Below are 19332 nucleotides of genomic sequence, written 5' to 3' on the forward strand. Positions count from 1 at the left end.
TGTACACTGCAGAAGACTTCACTTTGACCTGCTGTGCATTTTACTACCTCGTGGATAATCTTCATCTTCATTGGGGGTGGGTTGGGGGGATCCTCTACAGTGCCCATTTTATGTTCACACACTTCCATCGATAATTGCTGTTGTCTTACCAGTAATAAAAACTACGTAATAATGATTGTAATACAGTGTTTATGATGGGCTTTATCAATTGTTGAAAGACAGATTGGATAATATCCAGTGATCTTCAGATAATGCATGTATTTCTGTAGTAGTTTATTTACCAATTGAGCTATTTTAGCATTGTAATCTGCTAAAGTCTTGTATTGACTCGTCAATCACCTTTGCCCTTGAGGCTTCAGTGTGCTCAGGGGGCAGTGTTGCCTCTGCCTTTTTCGACCCCCCTCCCCCGCCACCAGTTCCTCATCTGGTTCCATACATGCATCACAGTATACCAAGAAAACCACCAGCAGTCACTGGTAACAAAGCATCTCCCTCATGTATGTTATTACCATTTTATTAACCTCCATGCTCATAAGGTGTGTGAGTTGAGAGTAAACCTCAAACACCCTAATAAATCTTCCCTCTTCCCTTCATCGTGTGTATTGCTGACATACACTCCATCACCGTCTGTTCCCTCTTCCTGTTTGTATATTGACCGATTTTCCAGTATCACATAGCAAGTTTGTCAGTACTCTCAAACCATGTGTTTTTACTTGTTACTTGTGACTTACCTCTTTTGTATATTAGCAGACTGGTAAACAGTAATGGCTTCTGCTAAGTGGCCACTAAGCCAGAACTCCAGTGAACGTACCTACTACGTGTTGAAAAGCTGCTTGTTCACAAATACCATAAACGTCTGTACCAGTCCTTTCTAATAATTTTAGAAAATAAGTATCAGTGCTTAGCCTCTTTAATGGACTCATTAAGTCTGTACTCTAAAATATTGACGGAGGCTCCCAGAACTCCTCTGAAGTAATTACATTCAATAGGGTCGTCAGACCTTGAAAGCAATTACAACTTTGTCTTTCCAATGATATTGAAAAGTTGCGCTTTCTCTCCGTTCTTCCACCCTAATCCCCAACACATACACAATATTTAAATGTCCTCTTACTCTCCATTGTTCTAAGGAAAATATTCTCTACTATTTGAGTCACCCCTTATGAATGAATTTGTTGGTCTGTCTTTGAGCGATTTCAAATTCACTACTAACCCTTTTCAAACATTGTGCCGAAAACTGAACATGATATTCTAAAGAAGGTTGACTAAGACATTGCATGCATATGAAATAACTGTTCATCCCCTACTTCCCATGCCTTTTTATGCAGCTCACTGCACTTTGCTGTTCTGCATTTGTTATCCTAAATCATTTTGCACCATTCATATGGATGAAACCTTTCTCCTTCTAATCATCTCTCAGTGATTTATAAGAGTGTTTAAAATAGCAAGCCAAATACTCAAATTCACAAGAAAACCCGGTTTAGGAGTGAAAACACTGCTTGTGAAAACCTGTGGCAGGAAAGTTGCGCTGTCAATGTGTGGTGTTTGCTGAAGGACAGAAAATAATAAGTTGCACAAAGAAGTTTAAATCATTAAAACGTTGACTGTATTGGCCTGTACACGTATCCACCACTCTTTGTCTGCAACATTATTTTCACAGACTCCTAAATATGTTTGCATTTTTCCTACATAAATTACTTGTACTCGTTATAAATTCATTAAAGGGTGAAGCAGGAATGGTTTTTCGTGGCTTTTTCTGTGTTTTACTGCATGGTATTCATGCAATTAGCGAAATAATACAAACGGATGTACAAATGTTAAAAATCAATATGTTGCTTTCTCTGTTTTGCAAAATATTCTTTGCTCCAAAACTTAGGGCACCAAAAAGAGGTCCCAGTTAGACTTGGAACTTGAGATTGAGAACATGGGAGCCCACCTCAATGCCTACACGTCACGAGAACAGACTGTGTACTATGCAAAGGCTTTTTCTAAAGACCTACCAAGAGGTAATCAATTCATTTTGACTAATTTATATCAATAGATTTGTTTAATTAAAATATAAATCTCACTTAGTACCTGGATGGTAACTAAAATATATTCATCTGCTTTATTAAAGTTTTGATAAATAGTTGTGCTCTTTCAGTTATTTCTTAGTTTCAGTATTGTCACTTGTTTATGATGTCAACAGGGCCAAAGGGTATGTGACCTCACTTTCTGTGATGTTGCCCAGGAGGGTGCAAAAGGGGTGTATATCACTTCAGCAACTATTGGTATTTTTTTGTTCATCAGTGTATTTGTAGCCCAGGCATTTTGTGTACCACAGTCACTAGCTCTTAGTCTGGGTAAGAGCCGGTCATGGAAAGAAGGAAGGTGAAACACTCACTCGAAAGCGTTACTTCCTCCGGGCATGTCAGAGCACAAATTCCTCTCCGGAGTCAACTGGGCACAGGAAGCATCACCAGAAAAATATTTTTCCAAATACACAATGAAAATGATTAACTTTTTTGCATTCCCCTCTAGCTGTAGAAATTCTCTCAGATATCACTCAGAACAGCACGTTGGGAGAGGCAGAGATCGAGCGCGAGAGAGGTGTTATCCTTAGAGAAATGCAAGAAGTGGAAACAAACCTACAGGAAGTTGTTTTTGATTACCTCCATGCTACAGCCTATCACAGCACAGCACTTGGGCGAACCATCCTAGGTCCTACTGAAAATATCAAGTAAGTTTATCATATATTCTTTAAAAAGGAAAGTAGGTTCAGTTTGTTTCAAAAGGTTTGCTTCGTAGGATTCATACTTTTTTTGTTCTTGAATACTTTTAATTAAGTTGTTATCCCACAGATAAGTTACTTTTAAATTACCATCACTATACCCCTTGTTGAAAGAAATCCATGTTAATGTTCACAACGTGGTGATGTTGGGTCACTAATCTATTCTGTAAGATGTATACTTTATACTTTTAAAACAACAGTTTTGACAAAATATACTTGGATTTTACAAATTGAATTACCTTATAGTTATTAAAAAAAATTGAAATTATTACACATAAGAGTACTTATTTTCTTTACCCGAGAATGATGATAGGTTGAGCCAAATTACATTTGGATTTCACTTTCTCTGCAGAGGGCTCTGCAGACTCAGGTAAATATATCTTGGATTGTGGGTTAGTAGTTATAAATGTAATTAGCATCTCTATGTAAATCTCCCATCTGTATATTTTACTGCTGCAGATGCCAGCTTGATTTTGTTTGCCAGTTTACATCAATGGAAGAAAATACCAGTTAAATCAAACGCTTCTAGGAATGTATCTGCTCCGCATCAACTGCATTACACTGACATACAACTACATTGACAAAACCATTACATCAATGTTATGAATCTATTAACTTGCAATGATGTCGACATGGCTCTCGAACCAAATTGCTAGAACAGGAGTTTCAGTAGTAAATTGATAGGTTGAGCTCATGGATGGTCGAGGTAAAGGCCATATTGATGTAATGGTCATTTTGATGTGGTGGTACTTGTGACATCAGCATAACCATGACGCTGAAATGTCCAGTTCTATACATGATTGTGCCTTTTTAGTTTCATGAGTGCCAGTCCCATTCATCCAAATGCATACCTTTTACAGGAGTCTTAGTCCACTGTGAGGCTTGTGAATGGTCACATGGTGTTTCAGGGGGGGGGGGGGTCAAGACTCTGCACCTTTACCATTTTGCCCCTCGTAGCTATAATTTAAGTGAGTCACAATATTGAACATCATTGGTTCTACTGAGGCGTACTCTGGGATGCTCAAGAGGCAAAACTGTAAAAAAGAATTGTTCATGTTAAGGATTTCAAAAATCCACACCACTTTTACATTACATATTAATGTGGCAGAGGTAGAATACAACATGAGATTGCCACTTTGTTACAGTCCTGTAAATAATCTGTCCTATTTTTAGGTCGAGCCTAGCACAGCGCTGCTCTAGGAGATGATCTTTAGAAATCGGCCTGCACTTTTCAAGCACTCGTGCTTGTGGTGGCATCCACCTTGCGGGAGCGAGCAGCGGCGCGCAGGGGCCATCTGTTTTCAATTAGCGTGACCACAAGCACTTGTTGACGTTGCTCTACTCTCGCTCCCCTGCCCGTCTACCCTCTCCCTCCCTTGTTTTATTTGTGTATGTTTGGTAAAAACACAAATTTTTACCCCTCTCAACACCTGGTCAAGTGATACGCATAAAACGGTTGTGCACCCAGGTCTTTACAGTTGTTAGTAAAGTGGATGCGATATACCTTATGCACACACGCAATTGTTTCCCTTCACTTCTTTCCCGTTGATAGCGCTTTAACTTTTCACAAGCCTGCCCCAGCGCGTTAAATGATTCAGAAAAGGGGGTGGTGATGAACAGAGTGCCTGAATTAAGCAGACCACTCTTACCCAGTCCAAAGATCAGGGCTTGATCCATCACCGTTTTTTAGCTCACTGCACCATCCCAGCTCAGAACTTGGCTATATGCAAATTAGTCTGTTCCTGTCCCAGTGCATGATAGGAACAGGGCAAACCAAACTACCAAGCCAATTCTTGTACTGGGAAGGAAACAAGCTTCCGGGGACCGGTTTCTGCCATTTCAGGCGGCGTCGGCCTGGCTTGCTTGAATCCTGATGGTGCAATGAGCAAGGGACTCACATCTGAGTATACCCTTCCACGCTTATGGTGGACAAAATGATTCAGAAAAGGGGGTGGTGATGAACAGAGTGCCTGAATTAAGCAGACCACTCTTACCCAGTCCAAAGATCAGGGCTTGATCCATCACCGTTTTTTAGCTCACTGCACCATCCCAGCTCAGAACTTGGCTATATGCAAATTAGTCTGTTCCTGTCCCAGTGCATGATGGGAACAGGGCAAACCAAACTACCAAGCCAATTCTTGTACTGGGAAGGAAACAAGCTTCCGGGGACCGGTTTCTGCCATTTCAGGCGTCGTCGGCCCGGCTTGCTTGAATCCTGATGCTGCATATAGCCAGGTTCTGAGCTGGGATGGGGCAGTGAGCTAAATAACGGTGATGGATCAAGCCCTGATCTTTGGACTGGGTAAGAGTGGTCTGCTTAATTCAGACACTCTGTTCATCACCAACCCCTTTTCTGAATCGTTTTTGGCCACTATAGGTGTGGCAGGGTATACTCAGACATGAGTCCCTTGCTCACTGCTCCATCAGGATTCAAGCAAGCCGGGCCGACGAGGCTGAAATGCCAGAAACCGGTCCCCGGTAGCTTGTTTCCTTTCTGGTGAAGAATTGGCTTGGTAGTTTGGTCTGCCCTGTTCCCATGATGCACTGGGCCAGGGACAGACTAATTTGCATATAGCCAGGTTCTGAGCTGGGATGGGGCAGTGAGCTAAATAACGGTAATGGATCAAGCCCTGATCTTTGGACTGGGTAAGAGTGGTCTGCTTAATTCAGACACTCTGTTCATCACCACCCCCTTTTCTGAACCAGCGCGTTAAATGCCCAAATCTGCTTTTGCTTTACATCGGACTCTCAACCATGCGCTTACCACTCTCCGCCCGCTGCTTCCCTTGCAAATGCACTGTACCCAGCCAGGCAATCGCAGCTTTGCATCAATATAGCATGCCTACCTGTACACATCCTTTAACATAAAATCCTACCTAGCGCTTCTGCTCTTAATCCCCTCCCCTCACTCCCCGTGCAAAATCTATCACAAGCCCTTCACATGAACCTGCCCCTCCACCTCGGGGAACAGACCGAAGAGAAAGGAAACGACCTGCATCTTGGAGCCGAAGATCGCTCATCTTGACAACCAGCACTATTACCGCCATGTTTCATTGAGTAAATCTACAATTATAAATAATCTTGTTTTATTAGTTGGCACATCCCTTTGGATTCATTGATTGCTTAGCCTTGGGTGCCTATATTGCGCTTAGTGTAGCTGGCGTGTTTTCCAGTGCTACAATTTTCACTGTTTTCTGAAAGGCGCATAGCTTGCTATTGCTCTGGAGGTATGAAATTATATCATATTTTCTAAAACTCCGAAAGTGGATTTTTGTTGCTATTCTGTGACCTTTTAAAGCGCAGTTCGTAAAAAAGTCACAGTTCTTGTTTTCCTTGTGTGTTCTCGCAGTCCTTTGTTGGATGGCAACGCCTTCCTTGCTTTCCACCAGAGCATTTGTAAATAAACACTGCCCGTTTCTATGTGATCTGTGAAACTATAAACAGTGCATGAAATAAGTGCTGCTGATTAAGCTTCGCAGTGAGCTGGGAATGTTCTCGTACAAGAAACAAGCCTATTCTTTGCATATCTGCAGAAGTATGCAGAGCTGTGTGATCTTGTGCTCTGCTGTGCACTCTGCATAGTCCTCTCAGGACTCAGGTTTTCCCTCGCACTCGGCTGGAATGAAACCACCCCGTCACCGAAGGGACCTGTCATTCTTCACACATTACCAGGGGATTAACTACACTCACGGGTGCCTAGATAGTCCGCGTTCTGGGAGCTATTTATATTACTGTATGTTTCTGGGGCTGCTGCAAATTATTGTGTCAAACAAAGCCTGGCAGGTGGCCTATACACATTTTGAGGGAAGACCACCTGTTCACGAACGCCCCGGCCTTCAACCTCACTTTTTTTGTTACAAAGGACAGGCTTCTCAGAACACTTGTGGTTCACACCTATTGTGAGATTTCTACTTTGCATTTCTTTAGTAATAAATCAAATTAAAAGATATAATATCCTCAGTGAAGCCATGCCCGCCAAACCTAAAATGGGACTGAACTGGCAAACGCATCACTTACAAGAACAACAAGAATGTGGAATGCAATAGGTTTCACATTTATGAGAATTTAATCTATTGGAATTGTAAATTACAATAGCTTTTATTTAGGTGTTTTAAAAACCTGCAAGCGGTGCGTAAACATGCACGTAGTACTTATAGTCCTTGCTTGTGAGAAGGAAGGATGGCAGTAATCGTGCCTCTTTAACTGCCAGCCTTGCTTCCCGTAAGCAACCACTATAAGTACAAAGTGCGTGTTTATGCACCTCTTGCAGGTTTTCAAAACACATAAATAAAAGGCATTGTTATTTACAATGCCAATAGCTTAAACTCTCCAATAGCCAATAGGTCTCGCTTTTGGGACCTTATGAGTATTTAGTTATGCAGCACAATATCCTTGGAGGCTAAAAAAACATTTTGAAGTGTTCTCTATTGTGTGATCTGTGGCTGAGGCAGTGAGCTGCTGCTGTTGCAACATAATGTTCTACTATCCCCTTCTGTACGAGAACAGCCTTGCATCAATTTAACGTAGCATAGCTGCCATGTTTTCTTTGATGTTTTGTTCTGCAAGTGTTTTTGTTATTTTTTAATTTGCCACTTTTCCCTGCACTGTTTACAGATCAATAAACCGCAATGACTTGGTGGAGTACATAACAACTCATTATAAAGGGCCCAGGATTGTTTTGGCTGCTGCTGGAGGTTAGTATTTGTGGATTTTTTTTATGGACCATAGTCCTAACCACTATGACCAAATGTGATTGTAGCCCTGTTCATGTATGTCCCCACATCACTATTCTACTGACAAATTCTGGTTGAACTGTTGGCAGCTTTGTTGTTTTATGGTTTTGTGTGATATATCGTGTCATTTTGTCAAGACCTTTTCTTTTGTGTAGTGTGTCCAAATCAAATTTGATAAATTAAAAAAGGATCCAGTTAAGAGGAGCGATCCATATTATTCTCTTAAAGGTTAAAAATAACAGTACTTCAAACCAAAATAGCTCTTCCTCTCATTTTCCTTAATGCTGTTATGTCCATAGACAGACTAGAATATTTCTGTTTGTGTCTTTTAAGGTGTGTCCCACGGTGAGCTTCTTGATTTAGCAAAGTATCACTTCGGCAACTTGCCCTCTACTTGCGAAGGAGAAACACCAGCCCTGCCTCCCTGCAGGTTCACAGGTAGTGAGGTAAGTTGAAGGTTGTGGGATAACATTTATCTCTTCTTCAATTTTGGTGCAGAAGAGGGCTGGGTGAGGAAAGAAGCTCTCTTGTGTCTGTTGAAAACTCCTCCTTTTTAAGACTTTTGTTTGCTAAATTAAAACAGAACTTGAGTATTTTGAGATTTTTAGGGACACCAGATCTAGGTGTCAGAAGCACTTGTGTACTGTAGGTAGAGCAGGGCAACAGAAAAGCAAGGTTCAGTAGATCAGAAAATTAGGGGATATGTTTCAGAGTAGGACTTTGGTCCTTGAGCTACTGAATAGTAAAATGCAGCAAGGTTTTCATGCTGCCCACAATGAATATGTATGTGGCAGAATGTAAATGGGGATAATGCTCACCTTTTGGGCATTCTGAAAACATGACTGGATTCCGTGACTCAGTTGCTCCGTAAGCTGATTCTTAATTTGGTGATTGTATTTATTAGATCAGGGAGAGGAGCATGTGAGGGCTCCAAGCAGTCTTCAGTTGGACCAGAGCAGCTGTTTTCTGAATCTGTGGTCTCAAGTTACTTTTCAAATTGAGAATTGAAAACCAGTTAGAGCAAGTCTGGTCTGGAGCCTGTTGTCATTTCATAACCTGACATCCTAGAACACGGTGCTTTTTCAGTGTTCTTGCTGGAGAAAGAGTGTTTGATAAGTTGAGGACTTTTGGTGGGTTCTGCATTGTGGATGACGCAGCAGGATTTAAATAAAATCTAAGCTGTTATGGGTTTATGTGATTGAACTTTTTTTTATCCCTTTATAATCTGACCTGCTCCATGACACACTGTCCTGGCCTGCCGAGCACTCAAATATGCCAGAAGGCAGGCATTTCCACCTCTTGGTGAGAGATGGTTTGAAGGCTCTGACAGTGTGCTATTTGTTTCTTTTGGGGTAGTAGGGTTTCAGTTTTCAGTATGGGAGAGTGGAGCCTTGCAGTCTTTTTTATGGTAAAGTTATTTGAATGAGGGGTGCCTATATTTAGAAAAGCTAAGGGATTTAGTGCAGGATATAGAGAGGTGAGATGCCTTTTGAGTTCAAATGACCAGGATTGCATGTGTGATTGATTGATGGACGTTCATGTTGACCACATTCTTTTTCTTTCCTCCACATTAAGCTGTGTGCTTGACATTCATGTTAATGTAAGGAAAAGATAATCCTGAAGAAGTGGGTATTGTTTGCCAATACTTTTAGGTTAAGATGAGTATTGTCAGCCAGTAGATGTACTTGGATGGTTATGTGGCAACTAAAATCGCAGAGGGGAGCATGGACCCCTCAGAAACTCCAGGTTAGAAAGGCAAGTAAATGGGTGAAAGGAAATGGTCTCTGTAGGGATCCATTTGGACAATTGTGATATGACCCAGTCAAGCGCTCCTCCCCGTTCCTTCCGTGCGATATATATAAGAATGCCTAGAAGGGCCTGGTGATTGACTGTGTTGAAAGATACTGAAAGCTGTGGAACGACTCAGGTGATTTTTTTGTTAAATGTATTTTATTCATTGAATTTATAGAGTTAGAACATACCTTCAAAGGGGATAGGTCCTTGGTTACCAGTTTGTTAGACCTTTCGGAATTGAGAATGATGTGATATCTTGCATGTAATCTTGACTTTAAGTGAGGCTGGGATGACTAAAAACTTCAGTTGTTGGAGGATGGAAAAAGGGGCCAACAGAGAAAAGAATACAGAAAACAGAGGCATGTCCATGGGACAGATGTATAAATATATGTTCTTCCGGGCCAATTGGGCTCAGAAATTCTGAAAGACTAAGTACCTGAAAAAGTAGGTCAAATAGCAGGAGGCATCTCATGTCCATGTTACAATTGTTTAGAGAGTATGTATTTTTGTTGTGATGTTTGATCACTTTGGAGTCCACATGTAAGCCGAGGAATGTGCATCTGCTAAGATGGGGCGGAAGGGAAGCTATTGAGGTGCAGGGCTGAGAGAACTTTTCTTTTAGTGTTTATGTATTTCCGGGTGAAGAGGGCAAGAATGTTTTGGGAAAGTTGAGTTTACGGTAGGTAAACGAAATCCAGGATTAGATGCAAGGCAGACAGGCTGTCAGTCATTGCTTATCATTGACTAATGACACTCTTAATTACAGTTGAATGGTATTGCCATAGTAGTTCACTGAGATTCTGAGGCTTGTGAGTTAGGGATTGTTTAAAACCTGAAAGGTGAGTGTTTCTGATCTCTACCGATGGGGCTGTAGTTGTATGGTGACTGTGGGTGAATGATGCCGAACTGATGTTGCTTAAGAAACTAAGAAATTAGTTTATTATTTAAGAAAATAATTATGGTAAGGTCAGGAGAAAGATCATTCTAGGAAGACTATGTTTAAAAAAAAATAGTTTTGCTTTTTCGCACTGGGGCAAGCTCAGATTATCGCCTCATACATTTTTTTGGGGAATATTTTTATTGAACTTTTCTTAGAAACAGCGTATGATGCATAACCTAGAATCCAGAACGGTGAATATCTGGGAGTGGAAGCATGATTGATCAGACAGGCGAAAAACAATATTGTGTGCAGGGTTAACTAATTTCTTAAAGTCCACCATTCGTTCATACATTTCACATCATTGTCAGTGATCGCTTTTCGGCCCCTTCTCCTATATCTAAACCATAGTATCGCAGCCAGGGACCCCAGACCGTATAAAACTTTTTCAGGCACCCTCTTGCCTTGTATGTGACTTTCTTGTCACCCATGTATAGGTCCAGTTCCGTTTTCCATTCCTTTAAGGTGGGGAACTCCCAGCATTTGGCTATGTCCCTCTTAGCCACAATGAGGCATAGGTTGCAAAATAAGAGCTTAGTTCGGGGAATATCAATCTCCGAGGGAATGCCCAGTAAGATGTACTTGCTGTCCATCGGTATCTTTTCCCCTAATATCTTATTGAGTTCCTCTAAAATTGTGGACCAATAGGACGGTATATGAGGGCATATCTATAGCATGTGTGTGTATGTATGTACTCCTCTCTGTTCTACTACGCAGACAGTCTGGTGACTCTGCCCTTCCAAATCTATGTAGACGGGCCCTATCATAGTATAGCCTATAGAGGATCTTGAGTTGAATCAGTTGTAGCCTTAATTTAATGGCTACCTCTCTTGGGTGCATTAGTGCCGCCTACCAGTCAATGTCATCCATTTCCCCCATTGTAGTTTCCCATTGGGCCCTTAAGTTCTTCAATTTATTCAGCATGTTATTAATTAGTGTCTTGAGACACCTTTAGCAATTAATTCCCCCTGGAGTAGTCTCCCTTCTAGGGGTGCATATTCAGGAATATCACCCATGTTTAGCCTCTCCACCACCATGCATGGTGTAGTTGTAGACATTTGAACTGCTGGATGTCACTTAACCGGTATTCGCGTTGGATAGAGCAGTAGGGGATCATGGATCCATCCTCCAGGAGGTCGCCCAGTCTGGATATCTCTATTGTGCCCCAGTTCTTAAGTCCCTGCGGTTTCCCAGGTTCAGGCAGGCGTTTTCCCTCCCACAGTGGAATTTCTCGGTTAAGTCTTTTGTCCCACCTCATTCATCTTTCCTCTCCTATTCAGGCCTATACTGCCCTCTGGGTTGCCGGCAGTAATTGCCCCACCCCCCCCCTACCCCCTTACCAACGTAGATGTTATGGAGAAATGTATGGTCTTGGAACTGTAGCCCAGTTCCCCCATTATACCGACTTCGCTGGAGTGCCTGTAATGCCACCCTCGGATGACCTCTGTTCCATAAGAGCGTACAAAATTCATTGTCTCTTGTGATAAAAATATCCTCTGGGATTTCATGGTATGTATTTTGAAGAATGTAAAGCAATTTGGCAGTGTAACCATCTTGTACTTGGCGACCCTGCCTAACAGTGTTATGGGCAGTAGTCTCCACCTTTCTGCGTCTCCATGGAATTCTGTCAGGAGACCAGCCGTAGTGCTCGTGGTTACGTAAAGGCCTAGGTATTTAAACCCATCTCTGTTGATGCGTAGGTGGCCTAGGAGGTCTTGCATGTCTAGGTGCCCGCCCACCGGGTAAAGGCTCGACTTGTCCCGATGAGCACCATAATTGTCAAATAGTTGAAATGTGATAGGAAGAGTCACGTTTGAGTGTGTAACCTACAGGAGGATTCCGTTGGCATAAAGTGAAATTCCTTCATCTCGAAAGGCCCCAGATTTAGCTCCAAATCTCCAATATCGGGGGGTGTGTGAACCATACATGCTAGTGGTTCAAGAATGAGAGCCAATAGCAAGAGGAACAGTGGGCAACCCTGTCTAGTGCCCCTTCCAATAGGAAATTCCACAGATGAACTCCGTTGACCCACACCTTGGTCATCGGTGCTGCATATAGCAGATCTATCCGCATCAGGAAGTTGGGTCCAAATCCGAATTCCAACAGGGCTTGCCACATAAAGGGCTATCGGACGGCATCAAATGCCTTCTTGATATCTAGGGACAGAAAGATATGGAAATCGTCCCTATTGTTTACCATTTTCAGCCAGTTAGAGAGGCAGCGGGGATTGAATAAACCGTATTGGTCATTATGGATAAGGGAAGTAATTACCGTCAGTAGTCGCATGGCTAAGATAGTGGCTAGGATTTTCATTTCCACGTTTAATAACGAAATCTGACTTTAAGAACCCCAGTCTGTCAGGCTTCCCTGCTTTATGGATAACCACTATGGTGGCATTGCGGAGATCTGTGGCGAGAACTCCATCCGCCTTAGCCTCCACAAACATCTTGAGGAGGTAAGGGCTCAATAGTTCACTGTGGCTCCTTAAGAGTTTGGCCGGTATTCCATTAGGACCTGGGGTTTTCGCTGGTTTCTGCTTTCCTATAGCAGCCACTACTTCTTCTAGGGTAAACTTTTCTTTGAGTGCTAATTGGTCATCCAGGGACAGGGTGGGAATAGTGACAGCAATTAAGTAGTCTCTTATCTGGGATTCATCCGCAAGAGCTATGGTCTTATAAAATTCCGGCATAATATCTCGCAAATACTTTGGCAGTCTCCTGTGCCAGGGGTCCCTGGTGATGCCAGGGACCCCTGGCCAAGCCTCCCCTACCGGCTAGCACTGTTACTCAGGGCCCAGGTTTTTGCTCGTCCAGGGAGAGGCCACTACTGTATAGGCCACACAGGATCCCCCCGTGGGGGCACAAGAGGCCCACGAAGCACCCCTCCTGTTGCAATGTCCAGGGGAGGGAGAGTCCCCCTTGAGATCCCACTTAGTTTTGCTGTGGTATCGCACCTCTCCTGACTCCACAAGGCCACTCAGTGGTGTAGTTCCATCCTCATGTGCCCCCACGGTCATGCAGCCCAGAAGGCAGGGGAAGGGTCACTAAATGCTGAGGGCAGTACCCGGGGGGGTGGGGGTGTTCCTACTAGCCCACACAAAGTCTTCTTGCCCGGGGTTCCGCTTTGCAAACGCAGACAGGGGTGTCTCCCAACCTCCTTCACCACATTGTCCTCCCAGCTCCAAGTCCCACACTCACTATGGCCTTCATTCACTCCCTGCGGCAGGGGTGAACCCTCCTGCTGCCCTGTCAAACCTCAGCCATCAACCGACCAGGGGTGTTCCAGCGATGCGTGCCCAGCTAGGGAAGCTTTGTCCCGCCCACATCTGACAATCTTCAGGACTTGCTGGTGCCGTGCCGAGGCCTACACTTGCCGTGCAGCGCCCTTCAGCGCGGTGCTGGGGTGCCTGATACATCTGCCAATCCTCAAGGTGTGCTTGCCACGTGGCAAAGAAAGGGAAAAGCAGGGGCAGTCTTCTCCACACTGCTCATATTGGCATCAATGGCGTCGCCTCCCGGATCCTTCCTTATCGCATGTATCCCCTCCTTGTGGTGCCGGACCCATCTTGCCGCAGTCTGCACTCCGGGTCTGCCGCAAGCAGTGTGGTACCTGTTGCCTGTGTGGCGTTTTGAGTGTCCCATTGGGCCATCTGCTCTCCAAGTGCAGCTGTGGCACGGAGGAAAGAAAGGAAGGGAAAGAGCAGGGGCAGACTGACCCTCCCAGCCCCGGGCTCCCGCCGGCACCATGGACGTCATCTTAGGAGTCCAGTCAAGGCCACTCACTTCCCACCTACCGATGAGTTCATTGTCCCAGCGCCGCCATCTTGCGTGATTCCTCGCCGCCTCGGGCTGAGTCTCACTCGCCTCATGAGTCCCGGTTCTGCGGAGGGACCCAAACATGGCACCCGCTGCCACCGATTGCTGCCTAGAATGCCATGGATTGAGGATTTCACTGTATTAGGAAAAATGTAGGATTGTCCACGGGCGTTGAAAGCAGCTACTCTGCCATGTTGCTGGCCTCGCCCCATCACCTCCTACATGTAAACATGTATTCATCAGATTAACTTTCCACCTCAACCGTAAGAGAAAATGTTGTTTAGTCTCGGGTGCTGTGGACTCTAAGAAAGGATGCTGGTAATATGGCTACAAATTTGAGTCTTTGGCTTGTGTTTATGTATTTGTACATAATTGAATAGGGAGCCTAAGAAATAGCCTCGGCCAATATTTAAGGAGCTCAGACTACAGGCATGGCATAGTGAAAATACCGATTTAGCAGACCGTTTGGTTTAATTCATGGATTCAGCAGTATGGTTGTGGGAATGTTTCATTGTTGTGACAAGCCTTAGTTTGTATTTGTATGGCCGATTCTGCTTTTCCCAATAAAAATTATGAAACTTTAAAATATGATTATGTCCTTTGGCTTTTGATTAATGATTTTTTAATTCTGATGCAAGTGCCAGATAGTAATCCCCTGTTATTTGTTGGTTTTGCTATATTCTCCTCCCATTACAACTGTAAAGACTCCTGATTTGCTTTTGTTTACATTTCATTCGTTTGTGCATTCATTCACTTGCTCACCATTTGTGTTTTTGTATTTATATTCAATTGTATCGCTTAAGAGTCTTTATTTTGTTTCAAATCTTTTTATTGGTTTTATCTATTCACACATACTCACCTACTTCCAGAGGCTGATGAAGGAAAATTGGGGACTGGGGTAAACTACAAGTAGGGCTCCCGGTTTTATGGTATTTATTTTTGGGAGATTTCCGTCTGTATTCATCCAGATTTATTTTTGCCCAACTTATTGCATTTATCCATATTTATTTTGTATTTTGAGAATAAATGGAGTCTTAAAATGGTATATTTTCATATTTATTTAACTATTAGACATTCACTCGTATGTCGACGCCTGTTGTGTTTTAGCAAATTAAGTAGCCACATATAACAAAACACTACACCTAAAGTTGCATATTAGCTTCCTTCTACAAATATATGTTAACTTATATCTGTATTTAAGGAAATCTCATCCTCTTTTTAACTCCCCAAGCTGTCTATCTGCTTCGCTTCTGCCTTGAATTCATGAATGACCGCATGGAGAGACTGTTACAAAAAGCATCATTTTCAGTATTTTTCCACTTTTAAAAATAAATAGAGACCGGAAACACATAGTTTTCTGTCTGTATATATCAGTAAAAATCAGTAAATACGGGAAACTGGGAGCCCTTACGATAAGGGTATCCGGTAAGGGGAAGGTGGAGAGGGTCTGGGGGGGAGGTGGGGGTGAAGTACACATCAAAGATGCCGCCTTGAGGTGAAAGACCAAGGTGACTTACAGGGTATTGTGCTTGTGGAGACCGGCGAGCGTCCTTATGCAGCTGACGTGACTTTGTCAGGAGTGTGCTGAATACAGGTATAAGGGGCGTGTGAGTGCTCTAAGCCAGGAATCTCACGCAGGGGTCCCTCTTAAGTTAGCAATCTGTATGGTTTGTCATTGTGTCCGTTCCCCATTTTTGCTGTAATCACTTGTTTAGCTGTGCATAGAGGCTAAGCTAGTGTCATAGCTTTTCCTTTATGAATGCCCAGTGGGTAGGTCAGCATATTGAGAAGTCCCAGTCGGAGGTAGCTGGAAAAACGCTGGATTTCGGTGTTACCAATCAAATCAGTGTCTCTCAATTTGTTGTCCCAGTATCTTTTCAGTTTGGGACAGAGCTAAAGTTGGTGGGTCAATGTGCCGGACTCTCCACAGATGTGCCAGCATCTCAGAGGCTGCTGGTTTCCATACTGCTACCCTGGGGAGAGGTAGTGGCAATCATGCATTATTTGTAGCATGTTTCAATTCCAGTAGTGCTACAAGTAGAAGTATTGGTTTTGCTGAGCATACCCGGCCATTGTTTAAAAGTGAAGATGCATTCTAATTCTGTTTCCTAATGTTTTTGCGTCGGGGATTTGCTTGCGGAGCGTGTGTGTTAACAAGTTTGTAGATGTCAGATATCAGTCGTTTATCAGCCATCCAAGTGATCATCCATTTCTCAAAGGGTGTTAGTTGACTGCTGGTGTGAGTCTTAATGTGAGGTAGGCTGACCCAGTCTTTGATGGAATTATATCTCCATTTCTTTTGATCTAGGAGATTGTTGTAGGATTGTACTTGCATAAAGGCCATGAGGCCTTCGTAATCAGAGATCGTCGATTTGTTTGCAGTTAGCTGCCTGCCATGCGTGATATTCTTTGCTAGTCTGGGTGGGTATGAATTTGGGGGGTGCTCAGGATGGGCGTGAGTGGGAAGGGGTATGAAGAGGGCGCTTTATTGGTGATTTCTTTGTTCTAGGCTTCAGCTGTTACTCTTGCCACTAGAAAGATGTAGCGGCCCAGTGGTTTCTGTTTTTTGGGGAGCCAGGGTATTTTCCATATATGGATCCTTGCTAGTCCATGATAGTTGAAATACCAGTGTTTTTTGGTGACCATATATCCCAGCTGGGAGGTAGTAGTTGGTAAGGTGGGTTACGCCTAAGCTCCCTTATTCTACTGGCAAACAGACTCCTGTCCTTGCCATGCCTGGTTTCTTAACCCCCCTCTCTCCCCGTATGAAATTAGGTGGTGTAGTTTAGATATGTAGTGGTTTGAAGGCTGGAGAGACCTGGTCTGTATGACAGGATTTGGGGTAGTAGTGCCATTATCATCACTGTCTGTATACTCATTTTATACTGCTTTCTCTTGTGTCCATTACTTGCATTGATTGGCTTCTTGCTTTCAGTTTTTTTTACTCCGTTCTGGACATACTTTTGCCACTCTTCTTTTTGTTCACCTCCAAAAAGAGGTGAAAACTTCTGCTCACTATTCAGTATTTCCCATTACTTTGAATCTTGATTATTTGCTTCAAGGTATTTTGATTGGTGCAAGCTCTAATAAATGCAGATAAATATAAAATATCTTGCAGTAATGGGGTGGGCATTGATCAGCATGAAGGTAAGTACTGTCATCTGGGGTAATTGCAAGATGGATGGGGTGAATTTATTGTGGATGTTGCAGTCATGGTGGACTTTGTAGAATATTTACTGGAAGAAGATGAAGTGTGTGGTCCAAACAGAAGATGCGCTTATGGAATAGCACCTTTATGCAGCATACTTCAGCATGAGAGACCCTGTGGTATCTTCTAAATGCCTCCAGGAAGAAAAGTAGGTCTAAAGGGGGCTTCATGCATGAGGAACTGGAAAAAGGGGTTGTAGGAGGCGTATGGGGAGACTGTTGTGCAAGCACTGCTTGTACGAGCCATATTAAAACCATCTGGATTCTGTGATTTTATCAAACAGTGTGCATCCACCTGCTCTCTACCAGCCAAGCTGATACATTTGATTTGTAAGTTATAACGACCATTTATGCCATTCTTTTATGGAATTCTGTTTTTTATCTTCATCAGATCCGTGTGAGAGATGACAAAATGCCGCTGGCGCACATTGCAATAGCTGTTGAAGCAGTTGGCTGGTCTCATCCAGACACTTTTCCGCTTATGGTTGCAAATACTCTGATTGGCAACTGGGATCGTTCCTTTGGTGGAGGCGTGGTGAGTTGACAGATATGTTTCCCCTTGCCCTAATTTGACTTTTACAAAGAAGGCAATTTCTTTAGAGTGCAGAATAGGGGAGGTCTTTAATGCTGGTGGAGGCTTATATACACAGTGTTGATGAATAAAACATAGCTGGTTATTATTTTTTAGCCTAAAGAGGCCTCAGACTTCTGAGGAATGAACCTGCCATTTACCTTTTCGGGCTTCAAGTAATGTAAAATGATAACTTTTTTCCAGCACAGGAAACTATGAATAGAGACTCAGCCTGCACACTGCTGTCCTCATGGCTTTTTCACGATGTTCTTCAGTGCTGCAGTTTGTCTGCTGAATTGTGTGAAATTGGCAAAGCCAATAGGTCTTGCCCATGGGTGAGCTATTGGCTTTACCAATCCAATGGGGGCAGGGGGCGGAACGGGATAGCAGGAGGGTAGGTGTTAGTCAACATGTGGTTAATAGTGGTTAGCACCCAAAAAAATAAAAAATAAGAAGCTTTTTGGTGTTTTTGTGCAATTTTGGCTCTAAATTCTCTAAATCAATACAGCCAGCTAATGGATAAAGGGCGAAGTCAGAAACATCCAGATTTAGTGCAATCTGCTGCAGGCACTGAGGCCACTGAGCTATTTTACCCAGCTATAGAATAAAAACAGAGGGGACACATTGGATGGTGGGGGCAGGGCGGTGCTTTTTGAATGAGGTCTTTTGTCTAGTGCAGGACACCCGAAGGCTCTGCAAACTGCTCTGAAAGACTGCTTTGCTGTAATTGCAGTCGCACTAAATATTTACAATGCAATGGTTTCGCCTTTGGAAAAGTTAGAGCAATTGGCATTGTAAATGACAAATTTTGTATTTATGTGTTGGTTTTTAGTAGGGATTATAACTTCCAAAAGCATAAGAACTGGCTTTTGTGGCTCTGCAGTTAAGTTAACCTACTGCGGAACCAGGACCCATTTAGCAGACCTGGTTTTTAGCTGTGAGCTGCCCTCTGTCCCCTTAGTCTACAATCTCGGTCAGACTCTTGCCTCTGCATTCCCTAGTGTTCACTGAACTGTCCAAATCATCAGGAACACTCTGCTGCTTCATATCAGAAATAGGGTCCTGAGGGTTCGGAAAGCTTAAAACAAACATATAACGTTCATATATCACTTGTGATGGTCCAATAAAAAGTTCCTTTAGCCTCTACAGAGTTGATTAATGTTCAGATATACCTATCAAGCATTTTTCTAAATATTTGCTAGATATTTTATGAATGGTAAAATAATATATGGACCAGCAGGACATCCTTTTTATGAGAACCATCCTATTTTATATGTATTAATGGGATTTTCCCAGAGACAAGTTAAATTATCAGCTAAATCACACACAATGGCCTACAGATTACACACGTTTTTCAAAACAAAGTATTTATTATGATCCAACATCACAATTCTCTAATTGCATGTTCATCTGCTTTATGTCTCTATTAATAATAAAAGAATAACCCAAAGAGTGCCTTTGGTTGGTTGCTTAAAATCCCTTTATCTTCCCAGTGATACAGCATCACA

At 42.9% G+C, this 19332-nt stretch overlaps 1 protein-coding gene across 1 annotated transcript in view; it reads left to right on the forward strand.

Moving 5' to 3' along the window:
* Window positions 1–19332, forward strand: part of PMPCB (peptidase, mitochondrial processing subunit beta) — a 171224-nt gene that overhangs the window by 58350 nt on the left and 93542 nt on the right. Inside the window, exons 4-8 of the mRNA XM_078679446.1 lie at window positions 1874–2003; window positions 2518–2716; window positions 7382–7461; window positions 7834–7946; window positions 17645–17788. Of these exons, the coding sequence (XP_078535572.1) occupies window positions 1874–2003; window positions 2518–2716; window positions 7382–7461; window positions 7834–7946; window positions 17645–17788 (666 nt within the window). The remainder of the gene's footprint in view (window positions 1–1873; window positions 2004–2517; window positions 2717–7381; window positions 7462–7833; window positions 7947–17644; window positions 17789–19332) is intronic.

This window comes from Lissotriton helveticus, chromosome 1_1 (genome assembly GCF_964261635.1).
Source record: "Lissotriton helveticus chromosome 1_1, aLisHel1.1, whole genome shotgun sequence".
Taxonomy (NCBI): Eukaryota; Metazoa; Chordata; class Amphibia; order Caudata; family Salamandridae; genus Lissotriton; species Lissotriton helveticus.